Source organism: Asterias amurensis, chromosome 11 (genome assembly GCF_032118995.1).
Source record: "Asterias amurensis chromosome 11, ASM3211899v1".
NCBI lineage: Eukaryota > Metazoa > Echinodermata > Asteroidea > Forcipulatida > Asteriidae > Asterias > Asterias amurensis.
In genome coordinates, this window is record NC_092658.1 from 9,171,332 (window position 1) to 9,185,857 (window position 14,526).

At 37.7% G+C, this 14,526-nt stretch overlaps 2 protein-coding genes across 5 annotated transcripts in view; one reads left to right on the forward strand and one right to left on the reverse strand.

Moving 5' to 3' along the window:
* Positions 1-1,121: 1,121 nt before the first annotated feature.
* Positions 1,122-6,107, reverse strand: LOC139944013 (caspase-7-like). The gene is made up of 6 exons (XM_071940945.1): positions 5,849-6,107; positions 4,689-4,818; positions 3,616-3,941; positions 2,737-2,912; positions 1,930-2,071; positions 1,122-1,393 (listed from the first exon to the last, which is right to left on the reverse strand). The coding sequence occupies exons 1-6, from the start codon at positions 5,898-5,900 to the stop codon at positions 1,140-1,142; spliced, it is 1,080 nt and encodes a 359-aa protein (XP_071797046.1). The 5' UTR covers positions 5,901-6,107; the 3' UTR covers positions 1,122-1,139.
* A 1,970-nt stretch (positions 6,108-8,077) lies between these two features.
* Positions 8,078-14,526, forward strand: part of LOC139944185 (katanin-interacting protein-like) — a 39,463-nt gene continuing 33,014 nt past the window's right edge. For all 4 annotated transcript variants that reach the window (XM_071941150.1, XM_071941153.1, XM_071941151.1 and 1 more), the window contains exons 1-7: positions 8,078-8,252; positions 10,018-10,076; positions 11,386-11,456; positions 12,118-12,284; positions 12,657-12,784; positions 13,677-13,740; positions 14,077-14,213. In XM_071941150.1, coding sequence (XP_071797251.1) covers positions 8,246-8,252; positions 10,018-10,076; positions 11,386-11,456; positions 12,118-12,284; positions 12,657-12,784; positions 13,677-13,740; positions 14,077-14,213 — 633 coding nt within the window. In that variant the 5' untranslated portion in view covers positions 8,078-8,245. The remainder of the gene's footprint in view (positions 8,253-10,017; positions 10,077-11,385; positions 11,457-12,117; positions 12,285-12,656; positions 12,785-13,676; positions 13,741-14,076; positions 14,214-14,526) is intronic.

Consider the following 14,526-nt stretch of genomic DNA (forward strand, 5'->3'; position numbering starts at 1 on the left):
TAAACTTTTCAGTTCATGTTTATTTTGTTAACCTTTATCAAATTATTAAATGTACATTTTCCCTAAAAATAGTATAAAAAGTAGAAAATTTAGTATGCTTTATGATTGATATAATTATCAACCAAAGAAAGTGATTAGAATGATAATGAAAAATACAATTTTTTTGTAGTGTAAATAAAATGAAATATGTATAAATAACATTTTTAATGGCAAATGTGGAAATAAAATAATAAAATTTTCTTATCAAACTTGATCCCTATTTTGTTGTATAGACCTTTCCTTGTTGGTAAAAAAAACACGCTGGTTGGCATGGACGGCTGAGTGTACATGTATACAAAACATTCAATGGTGTTAACAGATTTTTTTTCCCGCAAACTTTCAATGGAATAAAATATCTTGAGCGACCGGTTGCTTTGTTTCCAACAAGTTCAACACTATTTTTTAAATAGTTGTGTGACATTGTTATAAAGTGTGGCCATCTGTTTTTTTGCTTTGTATTTATGGCTTTCAATATAGTTTCTCAACCTCAGTTGGCAACAACTTCGACTATGGCAATGGAAAGGTATATTCTGCTGCTGTTGTCATTGTTCCTCGAAGGGTCCTAAAAAGGATTAAGCTGCAAGATAATGAATCAGCCCAGGGGCCGATTTCACAATGAGAAAGACGAGTCTTATCTGAAGTAAGGACCAGTAACTGGTCTTAACTTAAAGGAACACCGGTCGAGTTGGTCTTTTGAAAGCGTTCTGTAACCGTTTGTTATAAAATGCATATGGGTAGAAAGATGTTGTAAAAGTAGAATACAATGATCAACAATGCCTCGAAATTGCGTGGTTTTCTTTTTACCTCGTTGACACGGTCGGCCATTTATGCGAGTCAATTTGTTTACTCCCATATTAGCCGACTGTGTTAGTTCGCAACGTAAAAGGAAAACTGCAATTTTACGTGATACTCGTGTGGATCATTATATTCTACTTTTAAAACATCTTTCTAACCAAACGGTTTCAAACGCTTTTTATAGACCAACTCGTCCGATCCAAGGCATTGGTTCCTTTTAGACTATTCCTATCTCTTAGCATTGCCTAGGACTAGTTCTAAGTTAGGAAGAGGGTTTGTGTCATCAACCCCTGTAGACCTACGTTTCAACTTTGAATGGCGTGATTATTTTTCGGCCTGAAGAACAGCTCTTTGGTCAGAGTGGATGTGTAGAATGGCATCTGTTTCTTCTGGTTGAAGTCCGGTACAGACGAACTTGAAATGTACTCGTAAGCTACTGTGTAACTAACCCTTGTGAGGAGTTGGTTAATTTCTAGCGATGTTCCAGCATCTTTGAGGATCCTGATTAGAGCTTGGATGAACCATGCACCGGATGATATGTTCCTCCAGGAATAATAACCTGGAAAAATAGTTTTAGACATCATCAAAATGAGTTACGTATGGTGTGTGGTTTGTAGTTTTCCCCTGTCTGTTTGTTTTGTTTCCTTGTTATTATTTCATAATAGTTTATTCTTGTTTTCCCTTTCTTGTCTTGTTGTTCTTGTTCTTCCTATACCTGGAAAGTCCTCGCAACAAAATGGCGCCATCTTTCAATGATGTTGGAAGACTCTGTTTAAAATTAACACCAATGCTTTTTGGTCGGCCTTATCTTCCAATGCGTCGTTTATGCAAAGAGCACCAGTGTCCTAGGAAAATCTGCCAATGGAGATTCTGTCCACAACTTGGGTAATTAACATTTGCTGAAGGATAATGTTTCAGGATAGGGCGCTAAAGTTTTTTTTCTGTACCTCAACATTGCCACTGCCTAGTGATTTTTAATGGGAAACAAGTTTTTTCTAGATCGAGTTAAAAAAGGGAATCCTTTAAAAACAAAATATGAATATTTTGAGGATGGCAATTTTTATGAACAGAAACAAAAACTGCCGGTCATGTTACCTGGGGGTGAAGAGTAGGCCACGAGAAAGTCTGCTTCAGCGGGAATCACTAGAGATGGATGCCGTGGAATGCCACCGTCTGTCTCGTCTGCCTCCTCTACTGCCACTGTCACTCCACCATCAAACAGTTGGCCACGACATGCCTAAAGGGATATTAACAAACAATGTTATTGCTGTTCTTTATCTTTTGGGTTTTCCCTGCCAATTTCAACGATAATCCTTTCATTTTAACACCCGGCTACATTCAGTTTCATTTAAGAACTTTAATTCTCTGTTGAATCATCAGCAAGGTGTAATTCAATTTCATAAGTTTAGCATTCACTGATCAAATAAGATCATTAAATTTTATTCGGCCGCAAGATTCATTTAATTTCGCAAATGTAATTAGACGTTTGGAAAGTCTATATTTATTTATTTCTAATTGTCTGGCGACTATTTATTAGGTTGTTGGCAGTTTTCCCCCTCAAATTTCCCTCTTAAAAGTTAAGTCTTTGTGGTAATAAAATCACGGGACCTTTTCAAGAAATCTATTTCGCGAAGAAACCATTGCAGTAAAAAAGAGATTGAAGAAACTTGTCAGTTCTAGTGGGAGGGAAATGAAATTGAAAATTTTTGTGGCTAAAATTGGTCTGAGAAACCTATGTAAAATTATGTTCCTTTAATTAATTTGAAGTCTCTTTGTCAAAATGATAATAAAACCGAACAATTCCAAGCGCTGAAGACGCTGATCATCTCTTTCTGTAACAAAAAGCGATTGTGAGAATTAGGCCTTTATACAAATTAACTTCCTTCAGTTCTGAAATCTTACCTGGATGAAAAAGATTTTGGGTTTTCCAGTCAACGTTGGACATCGATCTCCTTTTAACTCTTGCATGATCTCATCTGGGGATATTACACCGTCAGTGCAGTACACCGCACCGTCTGTACCATGTGTCATAATCGCAAACATAAAACAGTCGTAGTCGCTGTGGTCTTCAGTGGATACTGTTTTTAAAAGGTGAAAAGATTTAAATTAAAAAGTGAATAATTAAAATGATGAAGTCTTGACAAGTTTAAGGTATGGTATATGCATTCGGTACTACTCCAAAAATGTATTACCCGTAGGTAAAAAGTACTGCGCCGTTCATAATGTATAGACCCTAACATTTTTAGGAACAATTCCCATCAATGGCATTTTGTTTTGGAGAAAGGGATTCAAAATATTTAAATCTGAGAAAAATTTCTGCATTAAACCTTTTTCAGATTATGTTTTTCAATTACGGATTGCTCTTCATGCGCGGGACATGGCCGCTCCAACTTTTCGGCATTTTGAACAATACCACCTTTTGAAATGAAAATTTAACGAGTTATAGTTCATGGATTTAAACACTCCAACGCCTCCAAAAATCAAAGGTATACTTTGCCCTTAAGGTTATACATGTCATTATTCATACATGAATAATTATTTTACCACATCATCACGATTCGCTGCGGACTATTGCAAGTTGCCAATTGGCGTAGGCCAATAATTAGGCTATGGCAAACTTGACTCTGTACTAGAAAAAAACTTTAAAAACATGAGGCCCCCTTAAGATAAATATTTGTTTTAGCCACATGGTTTATGAAAGGATACACCACATAAATTATTGGTTTATTCATTTTTTTATAAACATCATTTTGTAGAGCTTCACACAAAGTCAAACTTTACCATTTTGAAATATCCGAATCAGCTGAAGACACGTGACGTCACTGTATCGCTCAGTACTAAATCCAAGCATCCGTAAAACATCCGTGAGTTCGTCTGCATCTTTCTCGCTTCCCGCCCTTTTCGTCATTCCAGATTCCCGCGAAAAGTTCACATTGTTGACTATGATGGCTTTGCCTCGTGACACGTGTGTCATGTTGTATTCAAATTTGGATCTGATGACGTCAGTGTCCGGGTTGCCAATGATGCCGGGTGGATTATTGGTACTTGAAAGGTTTGCGTCATTTCCTGTTTGCTCGCAGATTTTAAGTTTTCTGTCGAACTTTGCTCTATAGGAATGTCAAATAAACACGAGAAATATTTCGTAAATTTCATGATATAATAATCATAATAATAACAACTGCATGTATATGTCGCCTAACACCTCCAGAAGAAAGTCTCTAAGCGCTCACATATTCTTCTTGTAATGTTGTAATATCGCCCACCACTTGTGCAGAATTACACTCAAAGTATAGTCATTGTGGGCCCATGGCATTATAGATGTATTGCATAAATAACTACCGAAATTACTCACATTTTGGCGCGTGTCCTAATTATTGTGTCTAGGGCAATTTGTTTATTTCTGTACATCAAAATTGCCACTGTCGTGGTGCTTTTTCAATGCGGAATTATTTTTATTTCTTCTTAATCGGGAATCCTTAAAAAAACATACGGACAGTTTTTGAGGATGGCAATTCTTATAAACACAACACAATTGCGTTCTGGGAATCTCATTTGGTGCTCGATTAATATGGGCATGGTAGCACCGTGTAGTTGTTTGCAAGGTGCTGTGATGGTGCAATATGCAGCTAGTCAAGCCAGGAACACGGGTAAAACCTATTTTCTGTACAATAAATGCACTGGGTTCGTTTACGTTCGTTACACAACACACGGGACCATAGGCTTTGCGTCCCATACGAAGGATTTTGTAAAGTACTCTTCAATAGGAAACTGTGTTACATAACAATCATAGCCTGCATGCTGGAGGACGTTGAGTTAATACTGATAAACAGTGTGTAAAACCGTTTGGGAATTACCTGAGTGATTCCACGGTGCCGATTCCTTTAGTTCCGCTAGGAACGGAAGCAGCATCTGTGACGTCATCGTTATTATTGTCACCAGTGTCGTCACTGAGTTCACCATCAGCCTTCTTTCCTATTAAGGGCTCTAGCAAGTGAGCAGAAATGAAATAATGTATAATTAATGTGTTTGTGCAAAAGGCATGAACATTCTGGATTTTACAGATTATTGTTGAATGTTAAGATAAGTTAGGCATTTTGTCTTTGTCTATTCATTTATTTATGCCTATGCAAGAAAACGTAATAGCCGTTGCAAACTGCTAAAAATAAAATTACATAAAAGCCTATGGTATAAATGCTAACAGTATTTAATGGGTGGCGTTTCGACCCATGTATATAGTCCTTTTTAAGGCTAATAAAACCACAGCCAATAATTAATCAGAAGATTAATAAAAAGGAGTGTTATATTATTTTGTTAGAAAGGAGTGTTGGTTCTGAAAAGAGGCTATACCAATTCACTTCTCTTTTTCAGAGCCAAAATCTCTCGTCCCTAAAGAGATTTACACTCGTACCTGCGAGTTTAGTGTAAATAATCTATTTATGGTAAAACACCCGCCTCAAGTTTAAATATTAAGGGCTAAGTTGAATCATCAATCAGCAGCTAAAAGGAGGAATCCAATTTCATCAGAGCTATCATTCACTTGTCGTAACAAGATCATTTAATTTCATTAGTTGGCCGCAAAACTCACTCAATTTCGTAAAAGCCAACAACAACAACAACCATTCAATTTCATCAGGTGTAAACAGGTATAGTAGAACTTAAGAATTATCAAAGTGTATGTCCTGAACCTCCTATGGAATGAAAGAATGACTGCAAAAAATCTGAATGAGTAAACGAAATCATGTGTGAACAAAAACGAAATTGAATGAACTAAAATAGCTCAACAAGAACCCCTGTTTGAGTTGATTCATGGTAAAAATGCGTGAATTTGAATGCGTGTTTATGAAATGATTTTGTTTTGCTAAAAATGGCCGAGAAAACCCGCCTTATCAAAACTACTTGAAGAAGTTTAAAAACGAATAACCTTTTTAATCCATGAAGTTTCAGATTGAAAGCAACCATAACCCAATAATGCAATTTTATCTTCCAAGTAAAGCAAATTAATTCACGGTCTTACCTTCATGACATTCAGAGATCACACGCGGTCTGTCATTTCCATCTGAAGACATTTTAAGTATAGAACTTAAACAAAGTATATAAAACTGACTCTGAGAATTACAATCCACAGAAGATATTAGTTGTAAGCCTATTTTTTTTAGTGGCAACCACTCGTAGTATGTTCTTCACCACGTGCACATTTGAAGTGAGTCTAGACTTTTATCGGATGCCTTCTGATTTTTATAGGGTTAGACCTATATGTGCTGTAATGTCTTGTCGCAATGGCATGATGATACACACGGTAAATAATTGCCAAATGTTGTTTCTATGAATTTTATCCTTTGTTTGTTAAACAAATATGTTTTTCTGATTATTCCTTATGAAGGATCCTTATGTGCAATTCGTAACGTCACGCCAGTGGGCCAAAGTACAATGTGTGTGAAGTGTGAAGCCACACAGACTGGCAAAACAAGTCGACCCACTGACGTTTGAAATATCCTGGTGTCCCGATAGGGGTCCACATTGAAAGATCGAATGACTACTTGTAAATGTTTATTACGGTTCGACGATCGCCATCTAAAAGTTGTTTTCAAATTTACATTCATGATCACCTTTATCACAAAAGTGATGATGTCATTCATCCGTAATGCATTGCATTTGCTTTGTAAACTTTTTAAGTTGACACAACGTAGTCTGGGACTATATTAAAACCAGTGTGGTGCACTCCCGTGCCCCCTAAAGGCATATCCCTTATTTTTCACTCTGTGTTATGTTTGGTATTTACTCTGAAAAATATGGCAATGAAAACTTCGTGCTAAGAAGTAGGCATACAGCAGCTTGAGCTCATAATGCGTATTGAGAGACATTTCATTCTTTTCAAAAGTATGGACACATTTCACTTTTTTATCCCCCGAAATTTGAATATAAACACCGGATTATGTATTATTATTACTCTTCCTGCGTTTAGGTAATTTTTTATCGATCCAGGTGTGGCGGTTTCAGTCTTCCGCCGTGTTCAGTTTTCCGGGTGACGTAGCCGGACATTTCAACACCTTGTTCGAACGGTTTTAGCTTTCCGGCGTGTTCAGTTTTCCGGGTGACGTAGCCAGACAAAAATACCGCCGCGAGTACCCTGGCAATAGCCCACCTTGTTGAGCTGTTAATGGCTCCGCTTTTAACATCGGTAATGGTGACAGTGATGAGACCGATGTTAAAAGCGGAGCCATTAACAGCTCAACAAGGTGGGCTACCCTGGCAAGTACTGTAGTTCAGTGAAATAAAAAATAACTAAACAAATAAAATAAAATAAAAAACGGTAATAAATAAATTTAATAAACTAAACCAGAATAATAACAAATTCTTCTGATTCTCTGACGCTCGTTCGGTATAAATACAGGATAATTTGCTTGGTCTTCACATTAAATTCTCTAATACGATCCACGCGTTCGCCGCTCGTTGTACTCGTGGACGCCGCCATGACAGCTACCGGAGAGTAACACGGATGACTCAATACGGCACTAAAAATGGACTACTTTCGCTTGCTGTGCGCAGGCATCGCATGACGTAATGTTACCGTATTTGGTCATTCGGAAAACTGAACACGGCGGAAAGTTGAAACCGCCACACCGGGATTTTCGGCGATATCTCAATATGCATCCCTATTGAAATAAAATTTTCAGTGGTAAGTTGTATTGGTTCAAAAAAAAACCACCAAACGTATTACTTTCCATTAAACTTATCAAAACTATATAGCTTTATATGGGCCCCAGCTCTTCTACTTCTAGCTACATGCGGCTGAAACCCTAAATAATTGCATAAAACGAAATACACAAATGGGCTGCAAATGGCGCACAGAAAGGCAAAAATAGTTAGACCCTATAATTGCTATAGATAGGGTTTTCCCACCGTCCTGCCCCTCCCCAAAACACATCAAATAATGCACTATATACAGCAGGTTCAGCTACATCATGGAGGAAAAATTAGATGTATATCTCAGGAGAGAAATACTATAATGAGTCAATTCAACATTTTCCCTATATAGGCCTAGCTAGAGATATGGCCCCATTGAAAAAGTCTAACCCAAGCTGGCTTGTCTTGAAATCAGCCTTTTTAGTGTCAGATCAGCCAGCGACTGTTCATGTAATAAGTAGGGTTTTTCCGTTTAAAACATTAAATAGTCGTCGTGTAAACGCCCAAAAATGATTGGAGTAAAGAATAAAACAAACATTTAGGCCGCTATGTACGTAGTTGTGGTGGTGATGGTAAACGATTTTTATTCTGCGTGAATTTTTCACTATTGTTTACAATTTAAAACATTAGTGCTAGATATCAAAAAGGAAAATGTTGAAATGACTTCTAATAGTTCCTCTCCGATATAGCTGAACCTGCTGTAGTGCATATTGGATGTGTTTTGAGCATGGAACGTAAGTATGAATTTGTACTGGCGTAAGAAAAACATATTTTGCGTTGATGTTTGGGTTAATCAGTTGCGATATTTATTGTGATCATACTGTTGTCATTCGTTTATGCTGTGGGCATTTCGCCCCAAAAGTAGTTTTGATGAAAATGACGGCGATTATGTATTCATCATTCCATATATATTTCGGGAAAGTATCCGTATCCTGTCACCAATTTTGTTCATTTGTGACTTTTATGAAATTTAAAAAGCCACTTGACTAACACTATCGATAATTTAATTACTAAAAAATAAAATAAATTAATTAGCTAGCCTATTCCTTTTGTTATTTCAATGTTTGTTCGAATTTGTTGTTATTGCGGTATAAAAAAAAAAAAAAAAAAAGTGAAAAAGTGGTAGACTTTGTTTTCATCCTCATTGACTCTTGTTTGAGTCGACTGAGGAAGTGACACTGCAGTGCAGGCAGTGCAGGGAAAAGTTTTCGTATGGCGCCTGACCACTTTTTACTTTTGATATGAAATAATATAGTATATAAATTACCTCAAGGAGTAGTTGCGATAACGTAACCCTCCTACCGACGACGTAGCCGGAGGGTATGTCCCTTTTTGTAAAAATGAGTGAAAAATTTGTAAACCATACGGAAAATTTTCCCAGTGAAGAACTGCAAACTCTCCCTGATTCTGCAAAAAGTTCACTGAAAATAAACAATTTTTTTCTGTTAATTCTTTCCATATATTCTAATGAACACAAATTTAAAATTTTCCTGATCATGGAAACCTTTCCCCATTATGTTGAATATACCTCCCTGAATCATGTACAAGGTCTCCCTCTGATTGCAAGAGAAGATGTTTGTAACTGGTGGTATTGGCAGCCAGCTGTAAGCCCCTCTCAGCTGAGGCTCTGGTGACTAGCTAGCCCCATAAATGGTCCAAATCTGCCCGATAGGCCCAGCACGTCTGATATCACAATCTTTTGCTTTTTTGAAGAAAAAACATCTTCATGAAACGATCTTCATCATGATAAAACTTACCGATCTAATGCTTCTGAAGTTAGTCGATAGCCCTACGCCTGGATTTCTTCAAACAAAATATCACAGGTTTGGGGTAAAAATCAAATGAATTTTGAGTGTGAATTTTCTCAAAGATCCTGACAACTTGCTCCTTTTTGAAGCGCGCACACACACAATCTAAAAATTAGTTGGGTCCCTTAAAGTGTAGCAATTGGTCGCACCATTATTGATAAGTGGTAAAGGGAAACTGAACCCCAAAAAACGAAAGATTTTTATATCAGACATGCTGGAGACGTACAAGGATATGGAGTGGATTGGACGGATTTATGGGGCTAGTGACTAGCTAGAGTATGACAGTGACACAGACACTGATCTGACTGGCCAAGCTAATCCCATTATCTGGAGTGTGAACCATTATTGGCCACAATAGTGCAGTGTTGCTGTGACTGGCCTTGTCTGATTGAATTGGCTTTGATATTATATATAGTGGCTATGGCTTTAATGTCAAAAGTCATAATCTTCAACATTGTCATTGCAGCCAGTAGAAATAGCTAAAGCCAAAGTCACTTGATTATAGCATGTCAGGCCATAAGTTGTTTTTGCAGCCAGCTAAAGCCAAAGTCGCTTGATTCAAGCATGACCATAAGTTACCACAGTCAGATTCCTCTTGTCATGGACCTTCAGGTGCTGGACCCTGTGTCTCGCATAGCATGAGGCGTCTCATTTATATTTTTGACATTGATTTTTACTGATTCATTTTCAGCCGGGCCAAGAAGACAATGGCAGCGAGGGGACATCCCTCTGCAACTTCCCGTAGAGCAGGTAAATATTTAGCCCTAGTACTTTATGAATCCAGTTGATGTTGCACTGCACTGACGTGACCAGGGTGCTGCCCATCACTCAGAGTACCCCAACCACCACTGGAAGAGTTTTGAGTAATTCCGACCATCACACATTTTCAAAATATTTCAAGTTACACTTGAAATTTCCTTTCAAAGGTTTTCAACGAAAGTTAAAATTGGGTATTTACCAGTAAAAATGGTATCCGAAGCCATTTATTTTGAGCACTTCTTTGTTTTTTTAAAGTCTTTTTATATGATCTACCATGTAACTGATCCATCTCGAAATGGTTTCCAGAGAAACATTTTTCCACCACGGAAGAAATCCTGGGCAGAACCCTGCGCTCTAGCTAGGCAGACAAACAACAAACTCTGGATGCGTTTTGTTGGCGGTTGCAACAAGTTACTGTTTTGGTTCTGGTTTTAAAGGCACTGGACACTATTTGTAATTGTCGAAGACCAGTATTCTCAAACAGTCTGGGCTTCAAAGGCAGTGGACACTATTGGTTATTACTAAAAATGATTATTAGCATAAAACCCTACATGGTAACGAGTAATGGGGAGAGGTTGATAATGTAAAACATTGTGAGAAACGGCTCCCTCTGGAGTGACTGTAGTTTTCGAGAAAGAAGTAATTTTCCACTAATTTGATTTTGAGACCTCAGAATTAGAATTTGAGGTCTCGAAATCAAGCATCTGAAAGCACACAACTTTGTGTGACAAGGGTGTTTTTCTTTCATAGTTATCTTGCAACTTCGACAACCAGTCAAGCTAAAATTTTCATAGGTCCATTATTTTGTGCATATGTTGAGATACACCAAGTGAAAAGACTGGTCTTAGACAATTACCAAAAGTGTCCAGTGTCTTGAATTTTTGGTAAAGTTTCACCAGACCACAGGGCTTGTAGCTGAGAATTTTGACTGGAACCAGAATTGATTTTACAAAACCAGATTTTAAAATGAGAGAGAAGTTTCTACGCAGTTTCACTGTATTATTTCAACAAACACTAAGGGAAGATTTATCTTTGTCTTGTAGGTGAGTGTACTTTGATACACAACATAATTGAAAGATTTGTAACAGACTCAAGAAATCAACATTTGAGCGTAATTTGGGGTAAAGTTTTAGGTAGTTAGACAGAGAGGTATATTAAATTCAATTGAGAGACACAAGACAGTCAGACTTGTTCAGTCATGAGTTTACCGGCCCAACGCTAAAATCTGGTCAGTTGAAAAATTGACCCCTGAACAGGCGATTGCATAACAAAAACAAAAAAACACCTTTTTTTACTATAGTCTCCTCCAGTTAAAGAAGAAATACCTGACAAGTATGATGAGTACCTACTTCTTCTTCAACAGAAAAACAGGTGAGCTTAAAAACACTGTTTATAATGCCATTTATTAAAATATGACATATTATACAGGATTGGTAGAGTGGACAAAATTGTGGCAGACTCTGTTCATGTTTTGCGTGATTAACCAACATGAAATTACAATCCTCTGAAAATTTTGGCTTAGTTGTGTGAGTCAGTCTAGAGCCATCACCCTGCACAAATTTCAGCATGTGAACACATTGCCCTTTATTTTGGTTGACAACAGAAATCACCTGTTAAATTTTACAGGTTTTCAGATACAGGTTTCTTGAATATGACTTCATTTCAGATAAAAATGTTTCACTGAAAAAAAATGGTTCTATTATGAGTAAACTTTCAGACTAAAATGACACAAGTGTCACAACCGGGTATCCAACACACACATTGCTGTTGACAACATCAGGGCCCAATTTTATAGCGCTGCTTAGCATGAAAATTTGCTTACCATGAAATTTCTTCCTTAATAAAAACAGGGTCACCGACTAGATTTCCATTTTTGCATAACTATTGCTTGTTTCTGGTATTCAGCTGTTATTTGCTAATATCCTGAAAATCACGTGGAAATTTGGTTGGTAATGCTGTGTTTATCATGGAAAACCTTACAAGTTATGCACTGTTGGGTTGTATAATGTTTTATCACATAACTTTCTCACAGGGTGTTGAAGAAAATGAAAGCTAAAGATGACAAACAGATTGAGCTTGAACAGAAGGAGCAGGGTTTTTCTCTTTATGTCAACGGAGCTAATACTAGACTAGGCATCGGGGGAACCCTGAAGCATTCTCCTCGGCGACCTAACACCAAGAAACCACTCACTGCTGGAGGTTGGTATAGAGGGGATAGAAATATTTTTCATTTCATTTCATTTTATTATTAATAATAATAATAGGTATTGCTTGAAGCTAAGCATGGTATGGATAAATAGAAGAAACTATATATATGAATACTAAAATATGCGGGTACAACCATGTGTAAATTTTGTGTGTGTGCTGAAGACAAGCAGAGTTTTTGCTGTTTCAAGAGCCAAAGATATAGTGTTGGTCTAACCATGTGCACAACCAAGATTTGTCTGGAATAACCAGTCACACAACCAAGATTTGTCTGGTCTAACCATAGGCATAACCGAGATTTGTCATAGGTGTTGGCATAAGATGAACCAGAAAACATATTTGATTGTCCTGTTTGGCATTCTTTAGACAAGCCTCGACGTCCAGTGAGGAGCTTCCATGGTTTCCAGGACGAGGAGCAGGAAGAGGAGGGAGGGACTGATGCAAGTCGAGCCAAGACAGCACCCACTAAAGTGCAGAGGAGAAACTGGCTACAGGTATTAACCCTGTTATTATGTATTATGGGTAACAACAACCTCTTTCCCACTGTAGGTCTGTAGCCAGCCTCTGTCTTTTCTGCAGATATTTTCCATTTTAAATGAACCACCAGTGTGTCTGACCTCGTTCCTCCCATGAGTGTGTTTGAGCATGAAACCAGGCTTTATGCTTCTTCTCATCTATAGACCAGTCCGACGCGCACCGGGCGCGCAAATGTTGAGCACCGCGCGCCATTGCTGAGGTGTAACATGTGCCTAGTTTTGTGCACTGAGACATTTATGGAAATTAAATGTTTTCCTCAACGTCTATCACAATTTCCTTGCCAGGACATCATGATAAACTAATGTAGATCACTGGCCACAAATATTTGCAACTAAATAGAAACCAAATCTTCTTGAAAACGGTGCTTGAATTAGGGGAAAAAGACTTAAAACTGCATAATAGTCGCTAAAATGCGTTACATCGCAGTATTTTGTCAGAATTTTAGTACTTTACTCTGTGCTTAGTTAAAAACCAAATTAGCCTTTCTTTATGGTCATACCATGCAGTCATGTCAGAGAAATTGCATAGACTGTCGAGGAAGACATTAAATTTCCACAAAAAGTGAAAAGGGAAACGATTTTCTCGTGTCTTTGTGCACAAAATTAGGCACAAGTACACCGCAGCAGTGGCGCGCCGTGCCCAGCACTTGCGCGCCTGGATAGGTGTATTCACTTGATGAGATGTAGAACAGAGCCATTCCAACAGCTTTATTCCCTGTAGCCTACAGCATCTCTTTGGAAGTTAACAATAATAAACAAAAAAAAGATTAAAAGAAAATAGATTGAAATTTTTCTTCAGACGAGGCTGTAGTGATAAAAGAAATCAATTTTTCAACCTCTCTTTTTACAGCAATCTTTTGACATCAAAACCAGTGAAGGAGAGAAGCTGAGGGTCAAGTCAAGAAAAGGAGCACGTAAGTCAGTTTTGCAAATTACAGATTGCTTTAAAATTTGATTATCAAATCACGACAAGAGTACTGTATGGTGCCACCACCCTGTGTAATGCACGCAATACGAACCCAATACACTTATCCTTATGGTTGGCAGCATATTGTGCCACAGTACCATGTTAACCTTCCCATAATTCTATATAAATAAATGTGCCTTACATTTCAAACATAAATCCTCTTACCTTGTCAAAACAATTAATGAGCACTTTGAGATCCCCCGCCTATTGTTATTATTATTATTATTGTTATGATGCATTATTTTGGCACTGATGCAACAATTTGTTCTTTTTGTTTTTGTAGATATTGATGATGTGGGTGGAGACTATGATGATGACGAGTTCGAGGTCTATGAGAGCATGAAAGCATCACTCTCCACAACATCAGCAGTAACTCAGATACCTGCAGCTGAGGGCATTGATCAAGATGACTATGATAAGGTAATGATAATAATAATATTGAAGTCTTATAAAGCGCACGTATCTACCAACAAGGTACTCAAGGCGCTTAGTATATTCATTGTTACAGAAAGATAGGTTATTGAAGGTATGAGTTCTGCGACCCAATTATGTAGCACCTTATAAGTGTTTACAAGGTGCTACGGCGCATTGAGCAGCCACAGCCAGGAACACCGGGGCAAACTCCTTCTCTTTTCGATAAGTGCACTGGGTTCTTTTACGTGCATTACACAACACATGGGACCAACAGTTTACGTCCCATCTGAAGGCTCAGTAATGGTTAAGTGTCTTGCTT